This window comes from Atheta coriaria, unplaced genomic scaffold (genome assembly GCF_025399875.1).
Source record: "Atheta coriaria isolate IRGN ID8LTWV9N9 unplaced genomic scaffold, Caltech_Dcor_3.1 hic_scaffold_10_pilon, whole genome shotgun sequence".
Lineage (NCBI taxonomy): Eukaryota > Metazoa > Arthropoda > Insecta > Coleoptera > Staphylinidae > Dalotia > Dalotia coriaria.
Window position 1 is genome coordinate 5,212,056 of NW_027045452.1, and position 25,266 is coordinate 5,237,321.

At 39.1% G+C, this 25,266-nt stretch overlaps 8 protein-coding genes and 1 long non-coding RNA gene across 13 annotated transcripts in view; 6 read left to right on the top strand and 3 right to left on the bottom strand.

Moving 5' to 3' along the window:
• The window catches only part of sli (slit guidance ligand), a 44,369-nt gene extending 42,856 nt beyond the window's left edge, over nt 1-1,513 (bottom strand). The window contains 1 exon segment of the mRNA XM_065314273.1: nt 1,166-1,513. The gene's annotated coding sequence lies outside the window, so the exon portion shown is untranslated.
• A 1,665-nt stretch (nt 1,514-3,178) lies between these two features.
• LOC135800944 (INO80 complex subunit C) lies at nt 3,179-3,863 on the top strand. Its single transcript, XM_065314285.1, has one exon. The coding sequence runs from the start codon at nt 3,288-3,290 to the stop codon at nt 3,648-3,650; it is 363 nt and encodes a 120-aa protein (XP_065170357.1). The 5' UTR covers nt 3,179-3,287; the 3' UTR covers nt 3,651-3,863.
• A 60-nt stretch (nt 3,864-3,923) lies between these two features.
• On the top strand, nt 3,924-6,032 carry LOC135800942 (pre-mRNA-splicing factor 38B). The gene is made up of 5 exons (XM_065314280.1): nt 3,924-4,103; nt 4,337-4,453; nt 4,798-5,135; nt 5,241-5,384; nt 5,447-6,032. Exons 1-5 carry the CDS (start codon nt 4,055-4,057, stop codon nt 5,813-5,815), a joined length of 1,017 nt encoding a protein of 338 aa, XP_065170352.1. The 5' UTR covers nt 3,924-4,054; the 3' UTR covers nt 5,816-6,032.
• Nucleotides 6,033-6,311: 279 nt separating this feature from the next.
• Nucleotides 6,312-9,617, top strand: Eh (Eclosion hormone). 3 transcript variants are annotated; one of them, XM_065314281.1, is made up of 3 exons: nt 6,312-7,407; nt 8,853-8,945; nt 9,160-9,617. In XM_065314281.1, the coding sequence occupies exons 1-3, from the start codon at nt 7,179-7,181 to the stop codon at nt 9,315-9,317; spliced, it is 480 nt and encodes a 159-aa protein (XP_065170353.1). In that variant the 5' UTR covers nt 6,312-7,178; the 3' UTR covers nt 9,318-9,617. The 3 variants fall into 3 exon arrangements, with proteins under 3 accessions (XP_065170353.1, XP_065170355.1, XP_065170354.1); XM_065314283.1 differs by lacking the exon at nt 6,312-7,407 and adding an exon at nt 7,737-7,905; XM_065314282.1 differs by lacking the exon at nt 6,312-7,407 and adding an exon at nt 7,918-8,685.
• A 302-nt stretch (nt 9,618-9,919) lies between these two features.
• Nucleotides 9,920-11,257, top strand: EloB (elongin B). Its single transcript, XM_065314222.1, has 3 exons — nt 9,920-10,107; nt 10,388-10,626; nt 10,694-11,257. The coding sequence occupies exons 1-3, from the start codon at nt 10,105-10,107 to the stop codon at nt 10,806-10,808; spliced, it is 357 nt and encodes a 118-aa protein (XP_065170294.1). The 5' UTR covers nt 9,920-10,104; the 3' UTR covers nt 10,809-11,257.
• Nucleotides 11,258-11,540: 283 nt separating this feature from the next.
• Nucleotides 11,541-13,420, top strand: LOC135800878 (glycerophosphodiester phosphodiesterase 1). Its single transcript, XM_065314216.1, has 5 exons — nt 11,541-11,979; nt 12,063-12,344; nt 12,413-12,505; nt 12,559-12,788; nt 12,846-13,420. Exons 1-5 carry the CDS (start codon nt 11,662-11,664, stop codon nt 13,009-13,011), a joined length of 1,089 nt encoding a protein of 362 aa, XP_065170288.1. The 5' UTR covers nt 11,541-11,661; the 3' UTR covers nt 13,012-13,420.
• A 572-nt stretch (nt 13,421-13,992) lies between these two features.
• Nucleotides 13,993-19,305, bottom strand: LOC135800885 (uncharacterized). 3 transcript variants are annotated; one of them, XR_010550231.1, is made up of 6 exons: nt 19,165-19,305; nt 18,945-18,996; nt 18,780-18,831; nt 18,267-18,730; nt 14,296-14,370; nt 13,993-14,215 (listed from the first exon to the last, which is right to left on the bottom strand). It is a non-coding gene; the product is annotated as an uncharacterized lncRNA (long non-coding RNA). The 3 variants fall into 3 exon arrangements; XR_010550230.1 differs by having other exon boundaries at nt 14,296-14,380; XR_010550232.1 differs by lacking the exons at nt 13,993-14,215; nt 14,296-14,370 and adding an exon at nt 18,170-18,212.
• Nucleotides 19,306-19,642: 337 nt separating this feature from the next.
• Egm (acyl-CoA dehydrogenase family member enigma) lies at nt 19,643-21,784 on the top strand. The gene is made up of 4 exons (XM_065314210.1): nt 19,643-20,323; nt 20,379-20,604; nt 20,663-20,859; nt 20,916-21,784. Exons 1-4 carry the CDS (start codon nt 19,643-19,645, stop codon nt 21,735-21,737), a joined length of 1,926 nt encoding a protein of 641 aa, XP_065170282.1. The 3' UTR covers nt 21,738-21,784.
• GCS1 (mannosyl-oligosaccharide glucosidase) lies at nt 21,775-25,156 on the bottom strand. The gene is made up of 6 exons (XM_065314209.1): nt 25,009-25,156; nt 24,647-24,951; nt 24,428-24,585; nt 24,195-24,372; nt 23,285-23,820; nt 21,775-23,223 (listed from the first exon to the last, which is right to left on the bottom strand). Exons 2-6 carry the CDS (start codon nt 24,869-24,871, stop codon nt 21,846-21,848), a joined length of 2,475 nt encoding a protein of 824 aa, XP_065170281.1. The 5' UTR covers nt 24,872-24,951; nt 25,009-25,156; the 3' UTR covers nt 21,775-21,845.
• Between the last annotated feature and the right edge of the window lie 110 nt (nt 25,157-25,266).

Here is a 25,266-nt window from a genome sequence, read left to right on the forward strand (position 1 = left end):
CCGGAGTTTTCTTGCCAAGCAGCTTAATGAGAAACAAATGTTTTAAAATAGGGTAGTTTTCAGGCAATTTGATTGCGCTTTGCCGCTTGGGTCGTCTTTTGTGTGCGGTTTTATTGATGAAAACCCCCCCGCTTGCAATCGCATTCAGCGAAAAGTCGAAAAGTCCGCAAAGAAATGGCAAAACTTGCTGTTTTCGCTTCCGTTCGTGCGTTGCGACGCTTTTCGTTCGTTTGCCATGAATGCAAACCGCACGTTTTTTTTTTCTTCGCTGGAAAATATCAATTTCGAAACTTTTTACGCTGATATTTCGTTGGCAATTTTTCACCGGAATTTCCGCATGAGAATAACACAAATTGACGCTGAATTTTTTCAGATTTGCTGCGTGATGAAATAAATCTCAAAGTCAAAAATTCGGAAGCCATGCAATGCGACACAAGTCGCAACAAAGATATGAATATTAAATATGCCTCGACCGAAAAACTCCGGCGGTATCGAGGAGGTTGGAGGAGGAGGAGGAAAAAGAAAAGAAGTAGACGTTGATGAATGTAGTGAACGCGATGTGGTGAAGCGATGCGAAACGAAATACATTTTAAACGCACTCTGCAAGCCGAGCGAAACAAAAATGCATTCGAATTGAATGTACACGCTGGATGGATGCCGCGTGCTTGTGGAGGAAGAGAATGCAGGCCTCGAAGTCGTTAATTGACGTCGCCGTCGTCGAGAATACCTGCCGAAGCGAGCGCGTATGACAGCCGCACATGACGACGACGACGTCGACTTCCACGTTTTAAACGACGTCCAATTTTCTAAATTTACGTGCGACGCTTTTTCTTCCTCACGCGGTAGAGACGTAAAAATAGTCCTTCTTTTGCACCACTTGCATCCGTGCCATGCTAATTTACATCGGCAGACAAGTGAAATTGAAAAATTTTATGCATAAAATGCAGACGAATAAATGTAGGAAATCGTACAGTATAAATCTTGATGCAACAGCGTCTGGAATGAAAAATGGGCGCAGACAAACAAAAAACATAATAAATTTAAAAGGACACGACGACATGGCATATCTAATTAGGACATTAATCAACTCTGATTAATTGTATTAAAACTGACACCAGAAAAATCACTTCGCAGACTTTTTTTAGATAAATTTATTTTTGCTTACGTTTTAAGTATCATTACAACCCATTGCAGCGTTTACAATCAGTCCACAATCCAAAAGTAGCAAATTAGTCAAATTGTTCACTGATAAAATTTGAAAATCCAAGTTTTCGACACTTTCGTTCACTTTGGAACACTTTACAATTGTAATCGTATGAAAATGTGTGTTTAGAAGTTACAAGTTGTACGATTATTTAGCGCATGAACAATGTTTGTTTAACACTCGGTCGCGCGCGCACTGATTGTTTTTGTTTCGGACTCGTGTGCGAGCTTTGAAAGCTTCTCTCGCTGTGTTGTGAACCTCGCCGTACGACGCGCGTCACTCGACTGCGATGGCAAAGCGCGCGCGGCCCGCGCTCCGAACGCGCAATATCTACCCGAAGAGACGGAGGAAATTTGCCCCACAGCCCGATGCGCCGTTCGTTGTAGGTACGGCGAGTAGAAACGTAGAACGAGTTTCTACCATTTACCATTTCGCTCGAATGCACCGGCTTGTGATAAGTGCAAAGAGTGAAACGGAGGCGGTGCGTGAGTGGGGGCGGCCGAGCCAACTTGTCTACTAACGTTGCTCATCTTTTTTTTCTACTTCTACACACGAATTGCGATAATATTCGGAGGAATTTTGTGAATGTCTGAAAAAAGTTTCAGCCTCATCCTACACCTTTTTGTATCACTTAGTATTAATGAGCAGTGCGCTCGAAATGCATCAGTGCGCGCCAGTCTGAAGAGTTTTCGCCGTTTTAGCGCTCTCCGGCTGGAGTCTGCTGTTGGAAGCCACTTACAGCTTACAGTTGCATTCGCATTCTGCGCTCGGAATGAAAGAACACAAAACACAACGCGAGCGATTGAAGGGATTGAAGGATTGTGTATTGAAAGCGTTCATTTGCGCTCTTGTCCGCCGCTGTTCTTTTCACAATCGTGCATTTTCTCTTGTTTCGATTCGCATGCCTTTCTTTCCTACTCGACACTCGCGCGATCGTGGATTTTTCTTCTTTCTCCGAAGTTGTCGTGTCATTCGATCACTTCAATCAGTCTGCAACTCTGTGCGCATTCAAACGATACTCGAGTTGTCTGCGCGGCCGCAAAAACTAGATATCGGATGCGACCCGCAGAATAAATATAAAAAGCTGAGTGAAAGAGATTAAGAACTACCCGCACGGCTGGTTCATTGTTTCCATTGTTTTAGACGTTTGAGAGAACCATTAGTATGGATTTAAGCATTAGCGGCTCAAGATCGTTCAAGATCTCTGGCGACGTCGAGTGTTCAAGTGTTGTGACACGGATTGTGCAACGCCGGATGTGTTCGATGCACGCAACATTTACATTTGGCTTTTTTATGACCATTTTCGCTTCGTGACCGACTGAATGGCCGATGCGCGACGTGCGGTGGCACAAACTAGTGGAATTAGCCCCGTGAGCTTTCCTCCATTTATTTGCCTGCTCCACAGTCCCACATTTAAATTTCTAAATCGTATTAATAGGAATATACTTTTATGTTTTAACTGTGACTGCCAGTCTCCGTCAACTTAATTCTGCCTTTGTGCGTTTACGAGCTTTTTCGAGCTTTTTTTAGTGTTGGTAAGCGGTAGTATTGCAGTTGGATGTGTGAATGAATGGCACCTGGAAATCGGATTAAACCGCCCTTCGTCCCTCCGCGTCGCGTTTTTATTTTTACTGCTTCTGTGCGCGACAATGAAAATGCCGGCCGTGACGAACGCACTGAACGAACCCTTTCGTTTCGGAATCCTTTCACAACATCAAACACGAACGCTTCAACGCTCATTGCTGCGTGATAGTTGACTTTTCACGCTTCGGTGAAGCAACGGGGATTTTTATAACGGTTGCATATTGTCTTCACCTTCACCAGTGTTAATTAGGATTCAATTAGATTCCTGCGAATTGTCTTCACATAATATCATTAGTTATATTCTCACCTTTAATGAGAAACTGCATTCTTACGCAAATTATGAAGTTGAAAAGTTTTAAAAGTTTAATTTTTGTTTTTGCGCTGTTGACGTATACAACCCAACATACACTATAACCTAGTGATGTAAATACTAACAAACATTGACCGTTTGCCTACTGTGGTTGACTATTAGGAACATTGTACAATATAACAAAATAAAATGAGTTCTATTGACGAAAGTGCCACTAATCTGGGACCCGTCTTCAAATCCGGAAGTTTTGTGGCATCCAACAAAGCTGGTAACAAGAAAAGGGCTTGGAAATCACTGAAACAAATTCTTTCCTCTGAAAGATCTCTACCCTGGCCAGAAGATCAAATTTTGTACAGTTCTATCAACGCACCACCGTCATTTCTACCAGCTGAGAAGTTTTCAGATCTCTCTGGATTGCCTGCACCCTACTCAGATCCACAAACAAGACTAAGATTTGCAAATAAGGAGGAATACAGTACACTAGCCACCATGCCAATGGACATTACTGCTGGATATTTAGCTTTGCGTGGTGTTAGTAGTATAGTTGGTTAAATTATGATCCTCAATTTATTAACTCATATAAATTTAGACCATTTTCTTGACTTTAATTGATAAACTTGTGAATAATTGTGTATTTCGAATATTTTTATTATTAAGTACATCATTTAATAATGTTTAAATGTTGAAAATCATATTCACTTTTGAATGTTTATTTTTCGAGTTTATAAATATAAACAAAAATTATTTGAAAAGAAAGAAATAAAATGGTGGTTTACTTGTCCAATCAGGAGGGAGAAATCGGATTTTTCGGTTGTTTCCGTGGCACGTTCGTTAACGACGGCCATACGACACAATTCGTCATGTTTTACGACGCTTTCGCTAAATTTTCTTAGCAAATCACTTTTATATCGGTACCTAATTAGTTATAGTAAGTGGCCTAAACTGCAACCATCATCATGAACAATTACAACGCCTACAGCGATGAAGGAGAGAACTCTGGAAGTCGTAAGTATGAATATGTACATTCCTAACCTAACTATATTCTCGATCGTAGAATAATTCACTAAACCTGTGCGAATATCGCCTAAAAATGCCACATTTTATTTTAAAATACTATTGATTTTGTTACCTACGATACTGGTTCGAATAATAACTAATTTACGTGACTTTGACATGTTTTGATATTGGTCAATTGTTGCTAATATTTGCATTGATAAGGATGTTTGTCTGTTTTGCAGAGGGAAACAAAACCAGTTCCAAAGCCAGCAACGTATTACCTCTTTGGGGCAACGAACGCACGATGAATCTAAACAATCTCATCCTCACCAATATACAAAGTTCACATTATTTCAAGGGTATGTAATTGTTCCCATTTTAATGCTGCAATATTCTGCATACTGTTTAATGGCTGCATATTAAATATTAAGGCATGGATTTACTAAATTTGAAGTTTTTTTCAGTCAAGAATTGTCTTCCCTGAGTGAAAGATGTATAATACATTGAATTAATTTAAATAACAAAAAGTAATCTGTTCCAGGCGCGATTTGTGCTCACAATGGTTATTGCCAGCCAAAATTGCATTGGACGTAACACGGTAAAGAATTATTTTGCAACACAGTTTGCAGAATAATGCCCCTTTCATAAAAACAACCAACAAATTTAAAACTGTTAATACATGTTTTGTCCAAATTTGTTGTAGTCAATCTGTACGAGTTGAAAACATACCATGAAGTTGTCGACGAAATCTACTACAAGGTCCAGCACCTAGAGCCATGGGAGAAGGGTTCAAGACGGACATCGGGCCAGACGGGAATGTGCGGAGGAGTTCGTGGTGTTGGCGCCGGAGGGATTGTCTCCACCGCCTATTGCTTGCTATATAAATTGTTTACGCTGAAGTTAACACGCAAGCAACTCAATGGTTTGATCACACACTGTGATTCGCCCTACATTAGGGCACTCGGGTTTATGTATATAAGATATGTACTGCCACCAGCGAGTTTGGCGGATTGGTACGAACCGTATCTTGACGATGAAGAGGTGCGTACATCAAGCAGGTAGAAGTATTACGATTTTATTTATTACTCTGTTTGAGTATAATACTGATGGAATGTTGTAGTAAGTGTGGTTTGATTGTTTTCTCAGGAAATGGATGTGAAGGCGGGCGGTGGGCAGGTGATGAAACTTGGCATGATTCTCAGGCAGTGGATGGTCAAATTGGAGTGGTTTTCGACTCTGTTTCCTCGCATTCCTGTGCCGATTCAGCAGAAAATTCAACAAGTTCTTGGAGTATGAGTTTTTTTTACAAATATTTTATTTCTACAAAATTATTAACTAATGTGTTTGTTTAGGAACGATTTCCCATTCAGGCCGTTCAAGTGGCGAATCAACGAGACCGAGAGGACCGTATAAATCGACAAGAACGACCTGAACGCTTTGATCGAGTCGATCGTCAAGAGAGAAACCGTTTTGATGATCGACGCAGAGATTCAGTCGATGATCGAGGACGCCGTGATGCCTACAGAAAATCAGAAGATGGTATCTCCAAGGACCGACGCGAGAAAGACGATTTTCGCGAACGCAGATATCGCGACCGGAGCCCAATCAGGGAACGGGAACGCGAGCGCGATTATCATAGGGATCGTGACCGCGAGAGGGATCGCCACGATCGACACGGAAAGGACCGTGACCGAGAACACAGACACAAACGACATCGTTGATATTTTCTTGTTGAAAAGATTTCAGTTTTCTATTTTCGAGACATTCTGGACGGTATGATTATATATATATATGATTAATGTTTAATACAAAGCACTTAAGACGTACCAGGGCTTAAACCCAGGGTCCTAGCCGATAGATAATTTAGGAGATGTTACGATTTGACACTTTTGTATTTGTTTAACATAATAACTTAACATGTACATTGAGAAGGACGAAGAGGGCGACTATTTTGTTGGTGTGATACATATTCCTGAAAGAGTGGATAAATTGACATTTTCTGTAAGTTGAATCTTTGTGCTTACACACTTTCACATGGCATCGGAACATGTTACAAGAACCTCTTGAGGTAGCTTCCGAGTGTAACTGGATTGTTGCAGTCTGGTACCGCCAGTCCATTGCTGGCGATGCACTCGTTGCCGCATGTGCGCCCTTGAAAGTATCTGCCGTACATTTTCTTGCACTGAATGCAATTACTAAAACACAAAGAACGTACGCAATTGTAACAACTATTGGGTGCATCGATTTTATTGCGGTTGTTTTCACGTGATAATCATGTTAAATTAGTATGTTTGTTCTTCCGTTGGCGCGGGTTTGAATAATAACCTCGCTTCTCTTGCTTTTTCACCTCTTCAGCGACACGCGCGTTTTTCTGGCGGCCGCCGCTACGTCTTAACCCGGAGCGATACTCGCGCGCGCCAAAATCGTCCCTGCAACTAACTGGAGATTGTTTGTTGCATACGGGGCTCGGACAGGGTTGAAGGTTCTCGCGACGGCCTAGAATAGGCCGCGGTGCAGGATTCTTATTGGTGCTGATGTGCGAGCTGGACCTGGAGTTTGACCGCGGCAAAACTTCCATGTGAACGGATTTACGTGAGTACCGCGAGCACTGCGCTTCCTTAGGTTGCGTAATAAGCAAGTGGCGGAAGAGGTTCTCGATTGGTATGAATGCAGGCGCGTCCGGGCGCAACTTGTTCGTGGACTTTTCACCGAGCACGTTTTCCTTGCCGGTTTTCTTTGACATTTTGGTTGGTTTTGGAAAAGTGCGTGCTTAGCGCTTCCAAATATTTATTTAAACTGACTTCGTTTATAAATTCTGTCAAACTTTTGTTTAGTCTAAGCAACTTGATACTGACACAAAATGGCCGACGGCAAAACGATAAGTTAATTATTTACGGTACCTTAGACACACCGGTATACTTTCGCCTATTGTTCCGGTTACGACTTGGAAGAGAATTCCCAGTGATATCATACCAAGTAGTGCCAACTTCTAAAAAAATAGTCAAAATTTAAACAGCGCACAGCAGCCATCTTGCTTATGAAAATTTACCATCGTGTCGATTTGAAATTTGTTCTTTGGTCGCGATGAAATTGATACTGAGCTTTGCCAATCGTACGCGCGCAATTTATACCCTCAGAATGCGGGGGTGCCTTTTAAACTGCATTCGTACATATTCCCAAACACGCACGCACAACCGCGCAAGAACACGCCGCCATGGTGACACGTGTCGCTCGCGGGTTGTCGCGGCTACGTGCGAAAACCAAGAATTGGTATTGCGTGGGCTTAATTATACTCAAGCCACAAGTCAAGATGGTAATAATTTAATAATAGAACATATTATCTTCAATTAAAACATATTAATACTATTTGCATGCATTGCGAGTAATTTTGCGAATTAATTTCTTCGAAACAGACCAAAAAATAAATTCATTTATGGTAATTTTTATCTGTCACGTACATAACCGGTAAATCTATAAAATTTGGTTTTTCTCACGCGCAGGATACGTAATTTCCAAATATATCATAGAAAAACATACAACTGCACGTTTTATTGACGCATAGTATGTTTGCGGGTTCCATTTCGGCATGTGCAAATTGAATTTCTACGATTTTATTCATTGTGCATTAACCAAATTGAATTTCATTAATGGTGAACTTAATCCAACGTAATAAAATTCCTAGGAACCCCTAGAGGGTTAAGGCCTGTGCACTCTTATGTGGAAAAGTATATAAAATAAAAGAACAACGCGTTGCATTCAGTTGTCAGTTGCGATCTGAAGTTGCACGTGTTTTTACGTCTGCCTCACATCGGTAAGTCAGTCTTTTGTTGACGCATTAGGAAGCGCAAAGTTCCATTAAACCCGGAACTGAAACAAAAGCGGATCTTTTATCAAGGACTTTCAGACGCGCATGGATTATTATTGATATAAATCTTAAGATTTTTTTTTGTTGCAACGGAAACAATTTTTATGCACTGATGTTTCATTAACATTTCAGCGCTGTTTCGTGTTGTAATATCAGCGATGCTGTGGTTTTATTGTGTTCTTATAATAGAAGACAAGATAAACATTAAACTAGGTACGGTTTATGTGCGTTCAGTGCTTAATGAAATTGTCAATCGATGCGGAAACGTAGCTCCTTCTACGGGACGACAAAACGTGTGTGCGAATCGAGAAGTGCCGGCGAGTGAATGATGGCATCCGGGTTACCCGGCCTTGTTGCAGACAGCTCTCGACGCCAAACCGAAACTGAACTAAAATCTCCAGCGCACGCGATGTTTAAAAAAATGTATGCTGCGTGCTTAAGCAAAGAAAGTGTTGTCCAGATATCATCGTCACTTACCTAGCACACGGTTTTAAATGTCCTACCATCATGAATCGTGATCGTGATGTTTGTTAATCAGTAGCAACGAAGTAAAAAACGCTTCATTCGAATTGGTTGAAGTTGTAAAGAAAGAAAAAAAAACTTGCTGACGCCGAATGGGGAGAGCTGGTTTTTATGATTTTCACGCTAAGCGTATAAATGCGGCCACAAATGCGCACATCGACAAATTAACGCGTAAATTACACCAAAAAGTTGATTTCTTTGCAGGTAAACGCGTGCTCAACGACACAAACAAATCAATTCAAGAAGCAATCGTGTATTCCGACAAAATGTGATTTGTTTTTATTTGTTTTTGTTATTCATTTTGATGTTTTTGTATAAAGAAACATGAACGCGTTTCATTACTAAATCGAAAAAATTGGTTCTTTGTGCAGATATAATGGGTTCGCTGAAGGAAGTCTTACTACTCGTTGGAGTGCTTTTCTTATTCAATTATATTGTTCTGCATGTGGATGCGAATCCAATCGGTGAGTACACGCTTTACGCTCTTTTATAATAAACTGGTATATTTTTAGTCTTTTATTTGAATAAATAATTGTTATTTCTTTGAAATTGGTATTAAATTAATACAAAATACGTTATTCTATTAATGTAAAAATATAATCAAGCGTTTATTAACAAATCCAAATTAATATTTTTATTGTTTTATATATTTAGATAACCAATTTGTGCTCTTTCTAGGTGTTTGTATAAGAAATTGCGCGCAATGTAAGAAGATGTTCGGTCCGTACTTCGAGGGCCAGCTGTGTGCGGACGCGTGCGTCAAATTCAAAGGCAAAATTATTCCCGACTGCGAGGACATCGGATCGATTGCGCCGTTTCTGAACAAATTTGATTAACCTGGAGACATCGGCAATTTGTGATTGATGCGAGATGATATGATTTGATTCATTTGATTCCACGGCGCTTGCATTACGAACAAATCTTTTTGCGCGCAATGCCTGCTTCAGGATATGGCGCAATCACGCGCGATTGGAATTGATTCACGCATTCTTCGAATGGCTATCAGTCGCAACTTTTCAATTTTAATTTAATTAGCATCGATGCTGTATCTGTGATTATGTAACTCTAAGCGTGTATCTAATTTATTATTTTGATTTACTGATGTGATTCATATGAAATATATGAGTTTGAATCGATATTTTATGACAGTTCTTAAAACCTGTTTAATTAAATAAAGTTAACGTTAGGAATTTCACGATAATCGAATGAACATATTTTTTTAAATGCAGAACTCAGAATTTTATTTTGTTTATTTAGATTTATGTAAGTTTAAAGTGGTTAAAGTTAAAGATTTTATTTCACCACGAGTGTAAATTAACCGCTGCCATTTCTACTATAAGATTATTATACACATTGGTAGTTTAATTATTTTGTGGTTACTATTTCCAGTTTTCTTCTTACCCACGTGGTACAAATTAGTTGCTCAAGTGTCCGCACGTCGCACCGTGTCGCTTTCTGCGGTCTTGTCGGTCTCGTCCGAATTTCACATTGGCATCTATATTTACACACCGTCAACAAAATAGAATGGAAACCTAATTGATAAAGAAACAATCGCAATTTGTTGATACGTGTTCCGTCTTCTGGCCCATCCGGCACCTGGCATATCCAACAACAGCAGCAAAAATGGTGAGTGCGTTATCTGTGTGGAGTTCTTCACCTTGACGAATTTCTTTAACGACCCTAACCTCGCATTCGTAATGATTCAGGCAAATTTCGCCGCAAAATGCAATTTGAGTGCGTTTTCTTATCTATTGATGATAAGCTAAGTCAGTCAAAAGAGAGATTTGCGTTTAACATTCGTTCGTTATGCGGACCAGCCATGTTTAATTGAATTATAAAGAAAACAAACATAGTATCAGTTACAAAGTAAAACAAATGATAATCAATATGTTGGTTTTTGTTACAGGATGTCTTTCTAATGATAAGAAGGCGAAAACTCACTATATTTACAGATGCAAAAGATACCACAACTGTATTGGAACTGAAGAAGATAATTGAAGGTATTTTAAAAGTTGCACCACAAAACCAACAGCTATTCAACAAGGACAACATGATTATGGAAGATGAGAAGACCCTGCAGGACTATGGCCTAACAGCAGTCACAGCAAAAGCACAAAGTCCTGCCACAGTTGGCTTGGCAGTCAGGTAATAATATAATACATTGTGTGCCTAAAATTTTCCTAAATGTGTTTTGTGTTGTAAATTTGTGCAGGGATGATAATGGACCATTTGAACCTCTCGAACTAGCTCCGTACTCAGCACCACCAGACTTGCCGGACGTGATGAAATCTCAGGAGAACGTCAACGGTCAAGAGCAGACCTCATGAACAGCAATTTCAACACCGACACCAAACGATTCCATAACTGCTATCATCAACAAAGAATTTTGTATATTTTCAACCGACGCGCATATTAATTAATTTCTCGCCTACCACCTACCGATGCGACGGTGGTAGTAAAGCAAAGCGTAGAGACAATTTTGTATCAGTGATAAAAATAATATTATTTTAATGGATTTTCGTTCGTTTCCACACTCACACGCAAACACGCAGTTCAGTAACTTATATTTTTGTGCAAATTTCGATATTCTTCTCGGCTTGTTTAATGTTTTCACATTTTAATTTAATACTTAATAACTACGTTATTTTATAACCGAACAACATGCTGATTAATGATATAACATGTAATTTCACATGATATGATATTGAAGGAGGCATCAGTACCATGTAATTTCTAAAACGAACGATATAATAAATGATAAGAAGTTAAGTATTAACTGATGAAATGTTTGTAAAACATGTGCACGTGCAGATTACTAGAAATGTTTCGGCGTTTAAATTAGTAATGTAGCTATATGTATATTGTGTTGCCTACATTGACGCATGATTGTTAAATTGTTAATATCTTATTGTGACGCTCCCACTTTAAACATTGCACATCTGTAAAGTCACCAAAGAGCACACAAAGATGAAATCCCTTTCTCTTGTTTCAACACATGACATGATTGTGTTTGTTTGCATGGTGTTTCCAGGCGCAAGTCTATAAAACACGGTGGCGTACCCACCAAGTCAGTGTCAGTGTCATATGTATATTGTCAGTGTCATACGTGCGCTCGACGCGGCGGTTCATTCTGTTCACCCGCCTGTAGTATAGTAAATTTCACACCAGTAGCTAATTAAAATGATTCCGCTCAGTGCCTACTGGTCTACCTTCTTGCAGACGTCTCTTGCCCTGAACACGCTTTGGTATGGCCTGATGCTGCTCATTTATCAGTATTTTCCTATCGGTTTGGTGCCCGGTGCTGTTGTTACTATTCTCGCGCATTTCTTGCGCGCTCCAAAACCAGCGAACTCTCGCCTCGAGAAAATCCTCGGCAAAGATCTGCACCTCGTCGGCGAAGCCGATACAGCCGAAAATAACAATGTGTTAATGCGTACTGTTGCGCACCGAGGCGCCGGTTTAGACGCGCCGGAAAACAGCTTGATTGCTTTCAAACAGGTCTAACATCATTTAAACATCACATTTTAATACATGTTTTCTGTTTGTGACTGAATAGTAATTGTATATGTTTTTATTTTTAGTGTGCTACTGAAGGGTGCATGTACATTGAGTTTGATGTGGCCCTCACCAAGGATGGTGTTCCAGTGGTTTTCCATGATAGGACCTTTGAGAGAGTGGCCAATGATAAAAGGAATTTAAGAGATCTGACATTTAAAGAGCTGAATTCTATTGACATTGCAGCTAATCATCCATTTAAAGAAAGGTATGAAGGAACAAGAATTCCTACCTTGGATGCCACAGTGAAGCAGCTCTTGGCAGATGGACAGAAAATGTTCATTGACATTAAGGAGTCTGACTACAGGGTAATTTTAACTAATCTTAAGCTATACTTAAACATAAATAAATGAATGTTATCTTTTTATAAGTGCAGATGGTGCCCGTGATAAACGAATTATATCAAACATTTCCAACGCTTTATGATAACGCTGTTGTGACCACATTCTTCCCAAATATTATCTATGCTGTAAGTTTAAATTTAAAACAATTGAAATTTTTTGATTGATGTTTTTTTTATAGATTCGTAAACAAGATCCTCAAATCGTATGCTCACTGGCATACCGACCGTATTTCTTTAGCAACGAATCGTACTCCTTCCTTACAGGCGTTGGTCCTCGTCGTTACAATTCTCTATGGAAGCATTATTTAGCTTGTATTGTGGATACCGTCCACAGCTGGGCGCTACCTCGTATTACCTGCCATTTTATTGGATTGTCTGTGATCCTGCTGCACAAGGACTGCGTCAGCCCGTAATATAATTAGTGTAAAACTTACAAGTATGTTGTAATTAAATCATCAATTTCTAGGCAAATAATAAAGGAGTGGCGTGATAGAGGCATTCGCCCCTGTGTCTGGACCATTAATAAGCCGGTCGACAAGCACTATATACATCGCACGTTAAAGTGCACTTACCTCACTGATACGTTGATTGGAGAGAATTCCATGAATATGTCTGACTCGAAGTATAACTAACGAGAGTAATTTACACAATTAACGAATACCAAAGCGACGTGCCACGCAACGTCTACAACGGAGTCATTTTAATTAAATACTGAACGTAAATGAACTTTTTTATCAGCGACTTTATTCGTTTTTTTTATTAAGTTAAATACATTTTATATGGTAGCTGCAGAAACGTTACACTAACGTTTTCAACTGATCTCGACGTTCACATTTTTAATTTTATGTAATTAACTATAAGATAAAGAAAAAGAGAAATGGTAGAGAATATTAAAAGGGCACACAAACTTGTAACACATACTCATGGAGGCAAAACATGTGATGTATTATTATTTGTAGCGATGTAGAAAAATTATGTGTGGAAGTGAAACATTTTTAATAATTGTACAAGAGGAAATGGATGATAAGGTAAAATTTAAAATGTTGTCTATTTTCATTGCCAAAAGAAAAACTTCCAATTTTTATTTGAATATTTTGTGCCACTATTAGCCCGGTCAAGAAAACGGTACTTACATAAATTATAGGAAATTTTCTCTAGTTTAATTTATTATATAGATATATTTATCGTAAAATGAGTCGGAAAGGAGATATGGTCAAAAAACTGTTTTTTGACACCATTTTTCCAAGATGGTGGCTCGAGCGAACAAGATACGAGGTCGCAAAGTTGAAATTCGTAAAGAGCACCTCGAAATCTATATGAATACCAATTTTCAACAATCCCGCACTATTTTCCAAGTAACCACATTTTTTAGCACCAAATGACTGTACTATATGTCAATTATTAACGTTAATTATTCCAACTAAGTATATTTGTTTATATTGTTTTTTTATTGCATTGAAGACTAGATTACGGTACTACGTATTATCCGGTCTATACCTGCACGATCTTCACCAAACTGGAGAGCGGGAGAGAGGATAGTTTAGCGGACTGCTAGCAGTTTCGGGCTGATTGTTAGCTGATACGGTGGCTTATCCGCGTTCTTCACTCGGGTGTCTGCAGATACATTTGCTTTTATTTCGCTAGTTGTATAGGAACATCATTATTTTTAATATCATTTAAAGAGTAGCCGTTTCAAGAAGTGTTATAAAAACATGGTGTGGAAAACGACCAGTCCTTTTTACCGTTTTTTTAGCGACATGTTAGAGCGGGAGAGTTCCTCTACAAGATGAATATCCCTCCTACCTACCAGCTTTTTTGGAAGTGCCCCAAAATGCCCTACAAAAATGAACAATTTTAGGAATATTTGAAAACATGGTATGGAAAACACTCCGTATCTAGTGAACTAATTGACTTACTTTGCGTTTCTCCCCGCTAGAATAGAGTTAGAAAGTTCCTCTATAAGATGCATACCCTCCAATCTCTCAACCTTTCTGAAAGTGCCTTAAAATGATCTTCAAATGAGCAATTTTAGGAAGATTTGAAAAAATGGTGTGGAAAACACTCTGTACCTAGTGAACTAATTGACTTTCTTAGAGTTTCTTTACGCCAGAATAGAGCTAGAGAGTTCCTCTACATGATGTATTCCCTCCAACCTTCCAACTCTTACGGAAGTGCTCTAAAATGCCCTTCAAAAACGAGCATTTTTAAGAAATTTTGAACTGAACTAATTGATTTTCTTCGAGTTTTTCCAACCCAGAATAGAGATAGAGAGTTCCTCTACACGATGAATACCCTTTCAACATTCTAACCCTTCCGGAAGGGTCTTAATGTGCCCTTCAAAAATGAGCATTTTTAGGAAAATTTGAAAAGATGAGGAGGAAAACGCCCTGTATCTCCGAAACAAATTGACTTTCTTCGAGTTTCTCCACGCCAGAATATAGTCAGGGAGTTTGTCTACACGATGCATACCTTTTCAATCTTCCAGCTTTTTCGGTGCCCTAAAATGCAATTCAAAAATGAGCAATTTTTGGAAAATTTGAAAACATGGTGTGTAAAACACCTTGTATCACGTGAATTAATTGATTTTCTTGAAGTTTAACGTTATATTAAAGTTTGAGAGACCCTTAACACTATGCATACTTTTATAACTCTATATAAACCCTTTGGAAGTGTCTCAAAATCCCATTCGAATATCGCTATTTTTGTCCAATAAATTTCATTTTTTGGTCGAATAACAGGGTCGAACATTTTTAATAATTTTTTTTTTTTGGTCGAAGAACAGGGTCAAACTTTTTTTCATAAAACTTATTCGGTCGATTTTTTTGTTAAAATTTTTATTGTAACATTTTTTTTCGGTCGAATTTTTTGTTAAAATTTTTTCGGTCGTATTTTTTTTGTAAAATTTTTTCGGTCGAATTTTTTTGTAAACTTTTTCGATCGAATTTTTATTCGAAATTTTTTTCGATCGAATTTTTTTGGAAACTTTTCTGTCGAATTTTTTTTTAAATACAATGGTAGTACGATGGTGAGTATAAGCTAAGTAAAGTTAAGTAAACACTTACTGTACGCTAATTTTTTTGTTAAATTTTTTTCGGTCGAAGAACAGGGTCGAATTTTTTAGCGATTATGTCAAGAACAAAAAGGTCTACGAAAGACGAATCCATTAATCTCTAAAATTGTAAATAGAGTCAAAAAGGTTAATGTTAGTTACTAAAATAAACGATGTAGAATTAAATTATCTATCAGAATCCAATTACGAATTTAATAAAAATTAATAGTTCCATGCATAGTACGAGTACAACTATCAGTGTTTCAAAACAAACATGTTTCTTTATCTCCAGTAGTTTTGTGCAATCGCCAGGCGGTTGCGTGCGTACCACGTTAGTCTCATTTTTGTCGTCAGGTGATCTGGACGCACGTATTCTTTCTCTCAGTACTTTGAGTTCCTTAATTTTTTGTCGTGTTATTACGTACTGTTTCTAAATTCTCCTTCGATTGTGCGCGAGAAATGTACGGCGTTCGTTAAGCGCGGATTGTACACACGCAGAGGTAAATCGTGAATGATGTTCCCTCGGCCATCGGATACTCTTTTTGTATCATACGCGTATTTCATATTTATTTCGTATTTTTTTTGGATATGCCAAACGCGCAAAAATTTATTTTGCATCAAGGTATGTTCTCGCATTTCTTCAGCCATATGAAAATCAAATCCATTATTGACTTAACTTGTTTTTACTTCATCCGCGTGGTCTTTAACCACACAAATAATGTTATGGAAGGTACATTGTTTCGCTGATATTTTAAGATTATCGCCGTCGGTTGCGTTCAACAACTAAGTCTAAAGTGGAGGGTGGATTTCCGTTCGGCGGAAAGTGTGTAAAATCATTGGGATGTAATAAGATTAAATTTTCATTAATTACGATGTTTCTAAGTAAATTGCCGTTAGCGTCACAAGATCGGCATTTCCATTCGGTATGTTTGGCGTTAAAGTCACCGGCTAAGATGACTTTGTGACCTGAGTTTGTGAGGGATTGTATGTCGATGGGATTTATTCTATTGTTAGGATGGTTGTAAATAGAGAGAATAGTCAGACCGTTATCCAGTTTGATACCGATGTTTTCAATAGTACTTATAATAGATCAGATCTGCTGGTATTATCATTTCTGACTAAATTGAAACCGGGGATTTTAATTTTGTCTGCGGTGTCTAGCTTTGTTTCTGATATTAGTGTGATATCTGGGTTCATTCTTGTCAAGAACTCACGGAGATCTTGTACTTTATTTTTAAGACCGTTAGCGTTCCAAGCTACAAATGTTGTTTTACGGTCCATTATTGGTGATTTTATTGTTCAATGTTATTGTTGGCGCTTGTAAATATTTCTAGTAAAGTTAAGTTATCAGGTTTAGCTTTTAGATTTTTAATTGTGGAGTTAATTGTTTTGAGGAAAGACAGGAAATCTTCCAAATCTATTGATTCTTGTAGTATTTTTAATTCATGCAACACATTACCAATTGTACCTGATGACGTTGGTGCCCATTGGTGTTGGTTCGTTTGTTGCATGGCTGGAGTGGCTGTTGTTGTTTGCGTGGGATGGTAGTTCCTAGCAGGAAGTGTCGGAAATTGTTTGCTGTCTCGAACATTTGGAGCAGCAGGTGGTGGTGGTCTATCCCTTTCCCGTTGTTGTTCCCGCTTCTCAAGGATCTTGACGTACACCGGACAGTGTACGTAGTTCGCGAGGTGTTGTAAACCGCAATTAGGACACTTGAGTTTCGGTCGGTCGTCATTCATGTCGCCTTCTTCCGGTTCTTTGGATGGGTGGTATACTTTTAAGTCTTTTGGAAACGAGCAGTCCCTCGAGAGATGCGGCCCTGCGCATTTCATGCAGCGTGGTGGTTTTCTGCAGTTGGAGCTGCCATGCCCCCATTCCTAGCATGTGTGGCACTGAATTATGTCTTTTTTTGACTTGTAGTTTTGCCAGTTGCAGGAGTTGTTATTGATATGCCTTACTTTCTGCGTAAGGATCTTGATGGTGTAGTTTGGTGGGCACGTCACCATGAAGAGGATGTCTTTGGTGTTCTTCATGCGGAAGCACTTATCGACTTCCACGCCTTTCTTGATTAATTCATCGCGGACTTGTTTTTCAGAAAGGTTTAGCACGAGTCCTGTGAGAACAAATGCATTCTTTCTTTGGGACTTGGGTGTAAACGTGTGGACGTTTTGTCCCTCTTTTATTGTGCTCATGATACGAGCGTGGTCAACGAGGGTGTTGACAAGTACCATGACTTTGTCCGGACGATATTTAATTATGAAATTGTCATGATTTAAAATTGATTTTATATATGGGCACATTTCCTCGTGTTTGGATTTTCCTTCAAATTTTATCGGCGGAATTTTTTCATTCTTTGGTGGAGTTTTTACAGTGTCAGAGGCCAGCTCGGTGTCCATTCCATGCTCGTTTGTTTCTTGGGCTGAGCTTGTGCCAGCGGCGATGGTATTCAGTACCTCGAATCTGTTGGTACTCACCATTGTTTTAATTGTTGGTGGCTCGGTGATACGAATGTTCACCCCGCGTTGAGTTTGAAATCCGTCAAGATCAAGCTGGATCGAAGTCCGTTTTGTTCTTTGTGGAAGATTACGTTCCACTGGTTTCACCGGACACGGGAGAATATTAATTTCACTCATGTTCGGCATGCTGCCGGCACCCGAGCGGGGGCGGATCGTGTTTGAAAGCGTTTGGTACTCAAGGGCGCGCACTGCGATACGACTGCTCGCTACGACAGTCGGAGCGAGTCTTTCAAACACTTTCAGTCAAATATGACTATTATAACCATTCCTGGAAACGACAAAGAGACACATGATAATTGTAAATAGAATTGATTCTACTCACATTATTTCCCTTGCTGACAATCTTCACTTCACACGTGGAACAAACAAAGTCCGAGAAATCATAACGGTTGTCGTCGGAACACATGTGAATAAAGCCACTCAATTCTGGAATCCACATTCCGCAAACCATTAACCATAGGACACAACCGAGTGTTATTACAAAATACCATTGCCGACCGTTTCAAATTACTACCGAATCAAAATCTCAAGAACCGGTAAAAGATGCCACGAGGGTCGTGGCAAACAGATCACGCGCGCACTGAACGACTACGCAAGACCGACTAAACAGGAGAAAGAATTGGCAAGCAACGTGAACAAAGCAGGTATAAAAATGATAAGAATTGACTGTATTATAGAACGACACGCCGCCAAAAAAATTTAAATTCCAAGCCACCAGTCTGGTGTTCTTTCGGGGTGCCTCTTTCCTATCTGCTCTCCTCTCTCCTTTACTCCGTTTCCCATGTGCTAATCACACAAATTATAAATTTAAATCATATACAAATTCCATACTTACAATTTGGTGAAAGAATCGTTGTCCTAGGACATTTTGTTCGCCCGCTAGACACCTAAAACAACTAAAAATTAGTACACCGAAGCACAAAAATGTCATTTTTGCATGTTTCCCGTATGCGAATAGAACAAATTGTATTTGAAAATAATAAACAAATTCAATGCTTACAATCTGATGAAAGAATCGTTGTCCTAGGGCATTTTGTTCGCCCGCTAGATACCTAAAACCACCAAAAATTAGTACATCAAAGCACAAAAAAATCATTTTTGCATGTTTTTCGTATGCTAATCAAACAAATTGTATATGAAAATGATAAACAAAATTAGTACATCAATGTCAAAAATGATAGTTTTGCGCGTTTCCCGTGTACTCTAAATTCAATACTTACAATCTAGTTCTTAAGTTGTGATCACTACAAAAAAAATGTCAAATTTGCTAGCGATTTTAAGGTCCTTCGCGCAATTATAATTAATATAATATATTTCTTTAGTAATTTTTGGTTTGTATATCACAATTTACTTTTCCATATTACTGTACTTTTGGGTCTAACATCGTACAGTTAAGTAATTCTAGCAACTAATTAAGCGATAATCTCACAATCTCGGTTGGTTATTATTCTTTCGAATTGCATATAAGTATGTTATATTATATGCAAAATATTTGAGATTGAACGTCCATAAATTCCTTTATTACTCTTCCATATTCACAATTTTTGTTGCTCTTATATTTATCGAAAAGATGCCGACGAAACAGTAGTCAGTGATCCGTACGAATACTGATTTACGGAAGTAGCCAGGTAAATCAGTCAGCGGTATCAAATCCAACCTCAAAACAAACACGGCTTTGTTCATAAAAATCTCTTTAAAATGTCCAAGTTTTTATTAAGAAATGGAGGGCAAACCTTCAAGCAAACACTAATTCGTCATTGCAGAAATCTCTCTGGACAAGTTGTCACCAAAGACAAGCCTCTTCAAGAACAGAAACAAGATGAAAAAATAAATGAGCAGGCGATACAAACTTCAGAGAAACTCAGTCAAATGTATACAAAGCAAAACATTAAAAAACCCAACCGGCCACCATTCATAAAAAACGTTTTCCTTGGTAAATTCGACGAGGAAATTTTGACTTATCCCGAAGCACTTAATAAGGAACGCGTGGACAAACTGGAGCAAGACTTGAGACCAATACAATTTTACTTTGATAACAGTGAAGATGCAACTAAAAAAGAATTCTGGGAGAGTGCAAAGCAAATGCAGCTGTTTGGAATGGAAGCACCACAACTATCAAATGGCAGAGAGTTAAATCTTACTGAAAGTCTCAGATTTACAGAGATAATTGCTCAGAAAAGCAATGATATTCAATTGCTGAGCAATGAACAAGCTGTAAAGGTGTTATTACAATTTGGCAATGACAGACAAATTAATAAATATCTTCAAGATGTAACTGCTGGCAGGATTACAATGGCATGGTGTGTTAATGAAGAAAATGAATGTGATCCAGAGCAATTTACAACTAGTGCCTCATTTGATGCTAACAAGAAACAATGGGTATTATAATATGATAATTATGTAATAATTAAATAACAGCATTTTTTGTATCAAGGTTCTGAATGGAAGGAAGTTAAATGTTGTTAATGGGGAATCTGCTGATTTGTTTGTAGTTTTGGCAAAAACGACATTATTGGCTACTGGTTTAAATAAAGTCAATGTTTCAGCCCTGTTAGTGGAAAGAACCTTTGGAGGAGTTTCTTCTAAACCATGTCAAACTGTGGGACTTGATAAAACTGATATTGCTGAAGTTACATTTGATAATACTCATGTGCCTGCAGGTGACAACCAGACAAAAGCAACTTTCAACAAATCATATTATGTGCTTTTCTTTTACAGAAAACATGCTTGGAAAAGAGAACCAAGGTCTCTATGTGTACTCCAAAATTGTACCAGAAATTAATCTTGTTACTTCAATTGCATCATGCACAATAGCCAAAAATTCATACAACAAATACTTTGAGTACTGCCGAGATACCTCAACTGATAAAAATAATTTACTAGATACTGAGTTGGTTGCTGAAAAACTTGCAAATGTATGTATATAATGCTAACATCAACTTGTAAATCACTTACTTTTAAATATTTTCAGTTTGCTGCAAAAATTTATGCCATGGAAAGCATGATTTATCTTACTGCTGGACTACTCGATATTTATCAGGACCAGGACTGCCAAATGGAAGCTTCCATCACGAAAATCTTCAGTGCTGAACATTCATCGATCATAACATCCCATATAATGCACTTAATTGGCCCAGATGCATATCAAACTCAGCACTGGTCGAACTCCAATCACCGCAACGCATTGCACTACCTTCTTTTCAATGGCACCCCCGACAGTACAAAGATAATAATCGCCCTGCAAGGTCTACAATTCGCTGGAATGCAATTGCAAGATTTAATTAAACGCATACGAAATCCCCTTTTTCACACTAAAGAAGCATTCTCACGTATGTGGACACAGCGTCGCCATAATCGAGACAATCCACGTTTGACTCTGCAGTTGCACCAATTCTTACACCCGACGGCGCAACCCGGCGCGGATTGTTTGGAGTATTCGGTGTTGCGAATGCAATATATCACCGAATTAATACTAGCTCAATATGGTATGGAAATCGTAAACAAACACACGGATGTAATTCGCTTAGCTGATTGCGTGATTGATATTTACGCAATGGTTGCGTCGTTAGGACGTGCCTCTCGTTCATATTGTATTGGACTTAGCCATTCCGACTACGAAGTGCTTCTTGCGAACGCATTCTGTCAGAAGGCGATGCGGCGCGTGAAGGAGAACGTGATGTTAATCCAAGAAGGGCCGTACGTTAACCACGACGTAGCGTACGGAAAACTTGCTGAGAAAGTGCAGCAAGTTGGTGGGTACTTTCCTGAGCACCCTCTTAAACGAAACTTTTGATTTCAATGTTGATATCAGTTAGAATAATAAATTTAAATAATTGTTGATTCGTTTACTTTACAAATTAAAACGAAACTAATTTTAGCTTACGTAATCTAATTGACTTGCTTAGAACTTTTCGCCCATGAGAAGGACTACTAGCGCCGACCAGCCCGTGAAAGGCCGACAACCACTACCTTGCCCAGTTGTGTCGTTGTACTGCTCCCAGATGTACCCCGATTTATAGTACTGCTTGATAACATTGTCTATAACGTTCTTCCGCAGTCGCGTGTAGATCCTTTGCGCTTGCTCCTGATAGGGGCCTTCTTTCTTGGCGTAGAAGTCCAATGCGCGAATAGCTAGGAAGTTGATGTTGATCCAAATCGGCCCGCGCCAATACGGTGGATCATGTTCTGTGTTTTTCTTCATGTACATGGGAGAGTTTTTCGCAATTGACCGCAAACCAAACTCGGTCCACAACAAGTTTGGATTCTCTAAATCCGATAAAATTTTACCTAATTTAGGCGATGTTTCATCTACGATCTGCAGCAAGAATGGGAAAAGACTTATATAACCAAATGAGCTGTCCACCAATCGGTATTCTGGGTTTTTCAGTGTGACGCGAATCATTTCGGAGCTTTGCGTCTGACTTCGTGGATTTGGCTTTGGGCGCTTAAGAACTACAGAATCAGTGTGTAAACCATAATCGGCGTACATCTGAGCGTAATCGGACCAGTGTAACTTGTCCATTAATTCGTTGTCAGTTAAGTAAAGCGCCGTCTGATCGTATTTGTAACCATCGCGGCCTAGAATGGACGAGATTTTCGCCAGGGTATCGGCTGCGATGGCGATCCAGCAACGCATGTCAATATGGCGCTCTTCGTCAGTGGGATGCGATGCGCGAGGAAAATCATCTAAACCTGACGCTAAAGTTTTTGGATTTAACTCGTGCACGGTGGTTGTATCACGTCCGTGCCATCGATAAGTCCCCATACTTTCACCTCTCTGCGTTGTATTGAAATAGTTGAACCATGCTTGCAATCGTGGATATAACTTTTCAAAAACCTCTAATCGCTTGGCGGTGATTTGATTGTCGAAATTGCGTAGGATGTATTGCAGCGTGAGGAAGAATGTGGGTGGGTTGGCGTTGTTATTACGTTGCGTGACAAACTCTTCGGGGACTTTAGCAAGCGCCTCGACGCCAAGGATCTGTTCGCGTGGGATCCAACCCTCGACGTTCATCAGATCGAACCAGTGACTGATGATATCTAGCTCGACATCGATGTCCCAGCTGGCGACAAGAAAACCGTGAAAGCCTTCGTCCCAGAGGAAACCGCGTGGGAAGAAACTCCGCGATGGCACAGCTGTGTACAGGGGCGCTTTCCACGATGGCACTGGTTCTTTTGTATAAGCACTTTGAACACGCGACGAGCCGTAGAAATATCCAATTCCACCGATCATGTTGCTCAAGGCGGCTTGCGCAAAACGAATTTCTTTAGGTCCATAACTAACAAATAAAAAGCTAAATAAATTATTTCGCTTTTTAAAATACGCACCGACCATTTTACCCTTTTTCTTTTAGCCCAAATGTATTCTCGAATCTCTGCTCGAATCGACTCTGGTGCCATGCTAACGCAGTGTCGTAAACGTCGCCTAGAAGAGGCGCTTCCCTCGTATTACTAGCTGATTCGAACACTACGTCCAATGTGAACGGTGCTTGTGCAGTTACTTGCGTTGCGATAAAATTCGGCTGAGGACGATCACCAGTGACTTGGCCAGTGATTGGTAACAATTCGCCTCCAAGGACAATCTTCTTGGGTCCATTCGGACTATCTTCCAGCAATCGAAGCGATGATAACACCGTTTCTTTCAACAAGTGCAAGCCTGGCGCAACAGTGCTTACAAACGACTCATGTTGAATAGCACCGGAATGATTAAACAATTTGATACTAAAGTCGCCCAAACCGGGTGTGTGACCCTTCACTCCCGTAAGTGGAGTACTGTCATCACTCGTTGTGATAAAGTTTTGCGTGCTTGGTGGATCATCGAGAGCCGTATACCAGATCAATGAAATCTCGTCTTTGATTTTTTTCTCAACACCAGGCTATAAATAGTAAAACAATTTAATTTTAACAGCTTTAATTTACGGAGTAGAAGATTGTTTATTCATAAAGTGAATAAAAGATTATAAAGATAATCAACAGCAGCAGAAGACTACTAGTAATGTAGTCGCAACACTCATGCAAACAACGGCTGCTACGCTTAAATTGCGCTCGAATTTAACGGTCACAAACTTGTCGTCTTCTTCATTTTTCATGAATTTCTCAAAGCTTGTATTTTGTGCCATTTTGAAATATAATATTATGATCTTATACTATAGTATTGCTTGCTTGGTGATAAATTAGATTGTGAACAAAAAATTTATGATTGACATTGTCAATTTATAATTTATGTCAGTAAAAGTAACAAAACACTTACTTTGATATCAACTGATATTCTTGCTGTCCAATCACCCCCATTATTTCCACCCAGTCTCTTGACAAAACTGGTGGTAAGGATAAAATTGCCATCATAAATTTCTTGAACACCAAAGTTTGCACCATCATGAGCTATCCACCCATACTGGTCAAGATTGTCACCCTGCTCACACCAATGTCTTAAAAGAAGTAATATTTTCAAACAGAAACTAATATTTATTTAAAGAAGCTTACTTAATGCCATCACCACCTCTAGTTAATTTCTTAGGTGAATACCACATCAAACCAGTAACTAATGAGTGAGGGTCTCTTGTTTTGAGACCAAAATAAGTTCCGGGTCTATAAGAACCCCAAAATGTTTCAGGTACATCTAGTCCACTATGTATAACAACCTGTAAATAACACCAAACAATTGTAGTCAATTGTGCTTACAATTAGAAATAAACTTCTTACTTTTTTATCATCATAAGGTGTATTTACACGGGTCTCTAAGTAGCCCTGGTAGCCAACTGTTGCTGCAATAACTAAACATATGAAACCAACAGCCTCCTTCCAGTAGGTGAAGATCACGGCCTTGTTCTTCGCCGGCGATGAAGTCGCACTTCCATTACTGCTGCTGCTATTGCCTTTGTCACCCTTGTTACTGATTATCTGCACCGTTCTGCGTGGGCGAGCCATTTTAGGTTACCTTCATCGATTCGAGGAGATTGCTGCCGATTATCTGCATGTCCACGTCATTTTAATTCGTTAAATATACACTAAAAGTACGGTGGTATTAATTGAATTGCGTACGTAATCGGTAGCGGATAGAATACATTTTAATACAACACAGGGGTGTAAGGGGTGTAAAGAAAGCAAAGCAATGGAAGCGGTCGGGCCGGTTGAATGACATTGTTGAAAGACAGAAATAATACAGAAATCGCTGATCTTCTCGGAATTTGAATGAAATATAAAATCAATAATCATTTGGTTATATATTTTCGAAAATAATGATTAGATGTAGATGCGTTGTTGTAGCAATCATTTATTTATTTACGTGATTGAAGTTAGGATTCAACCTTAGTGTATATTCA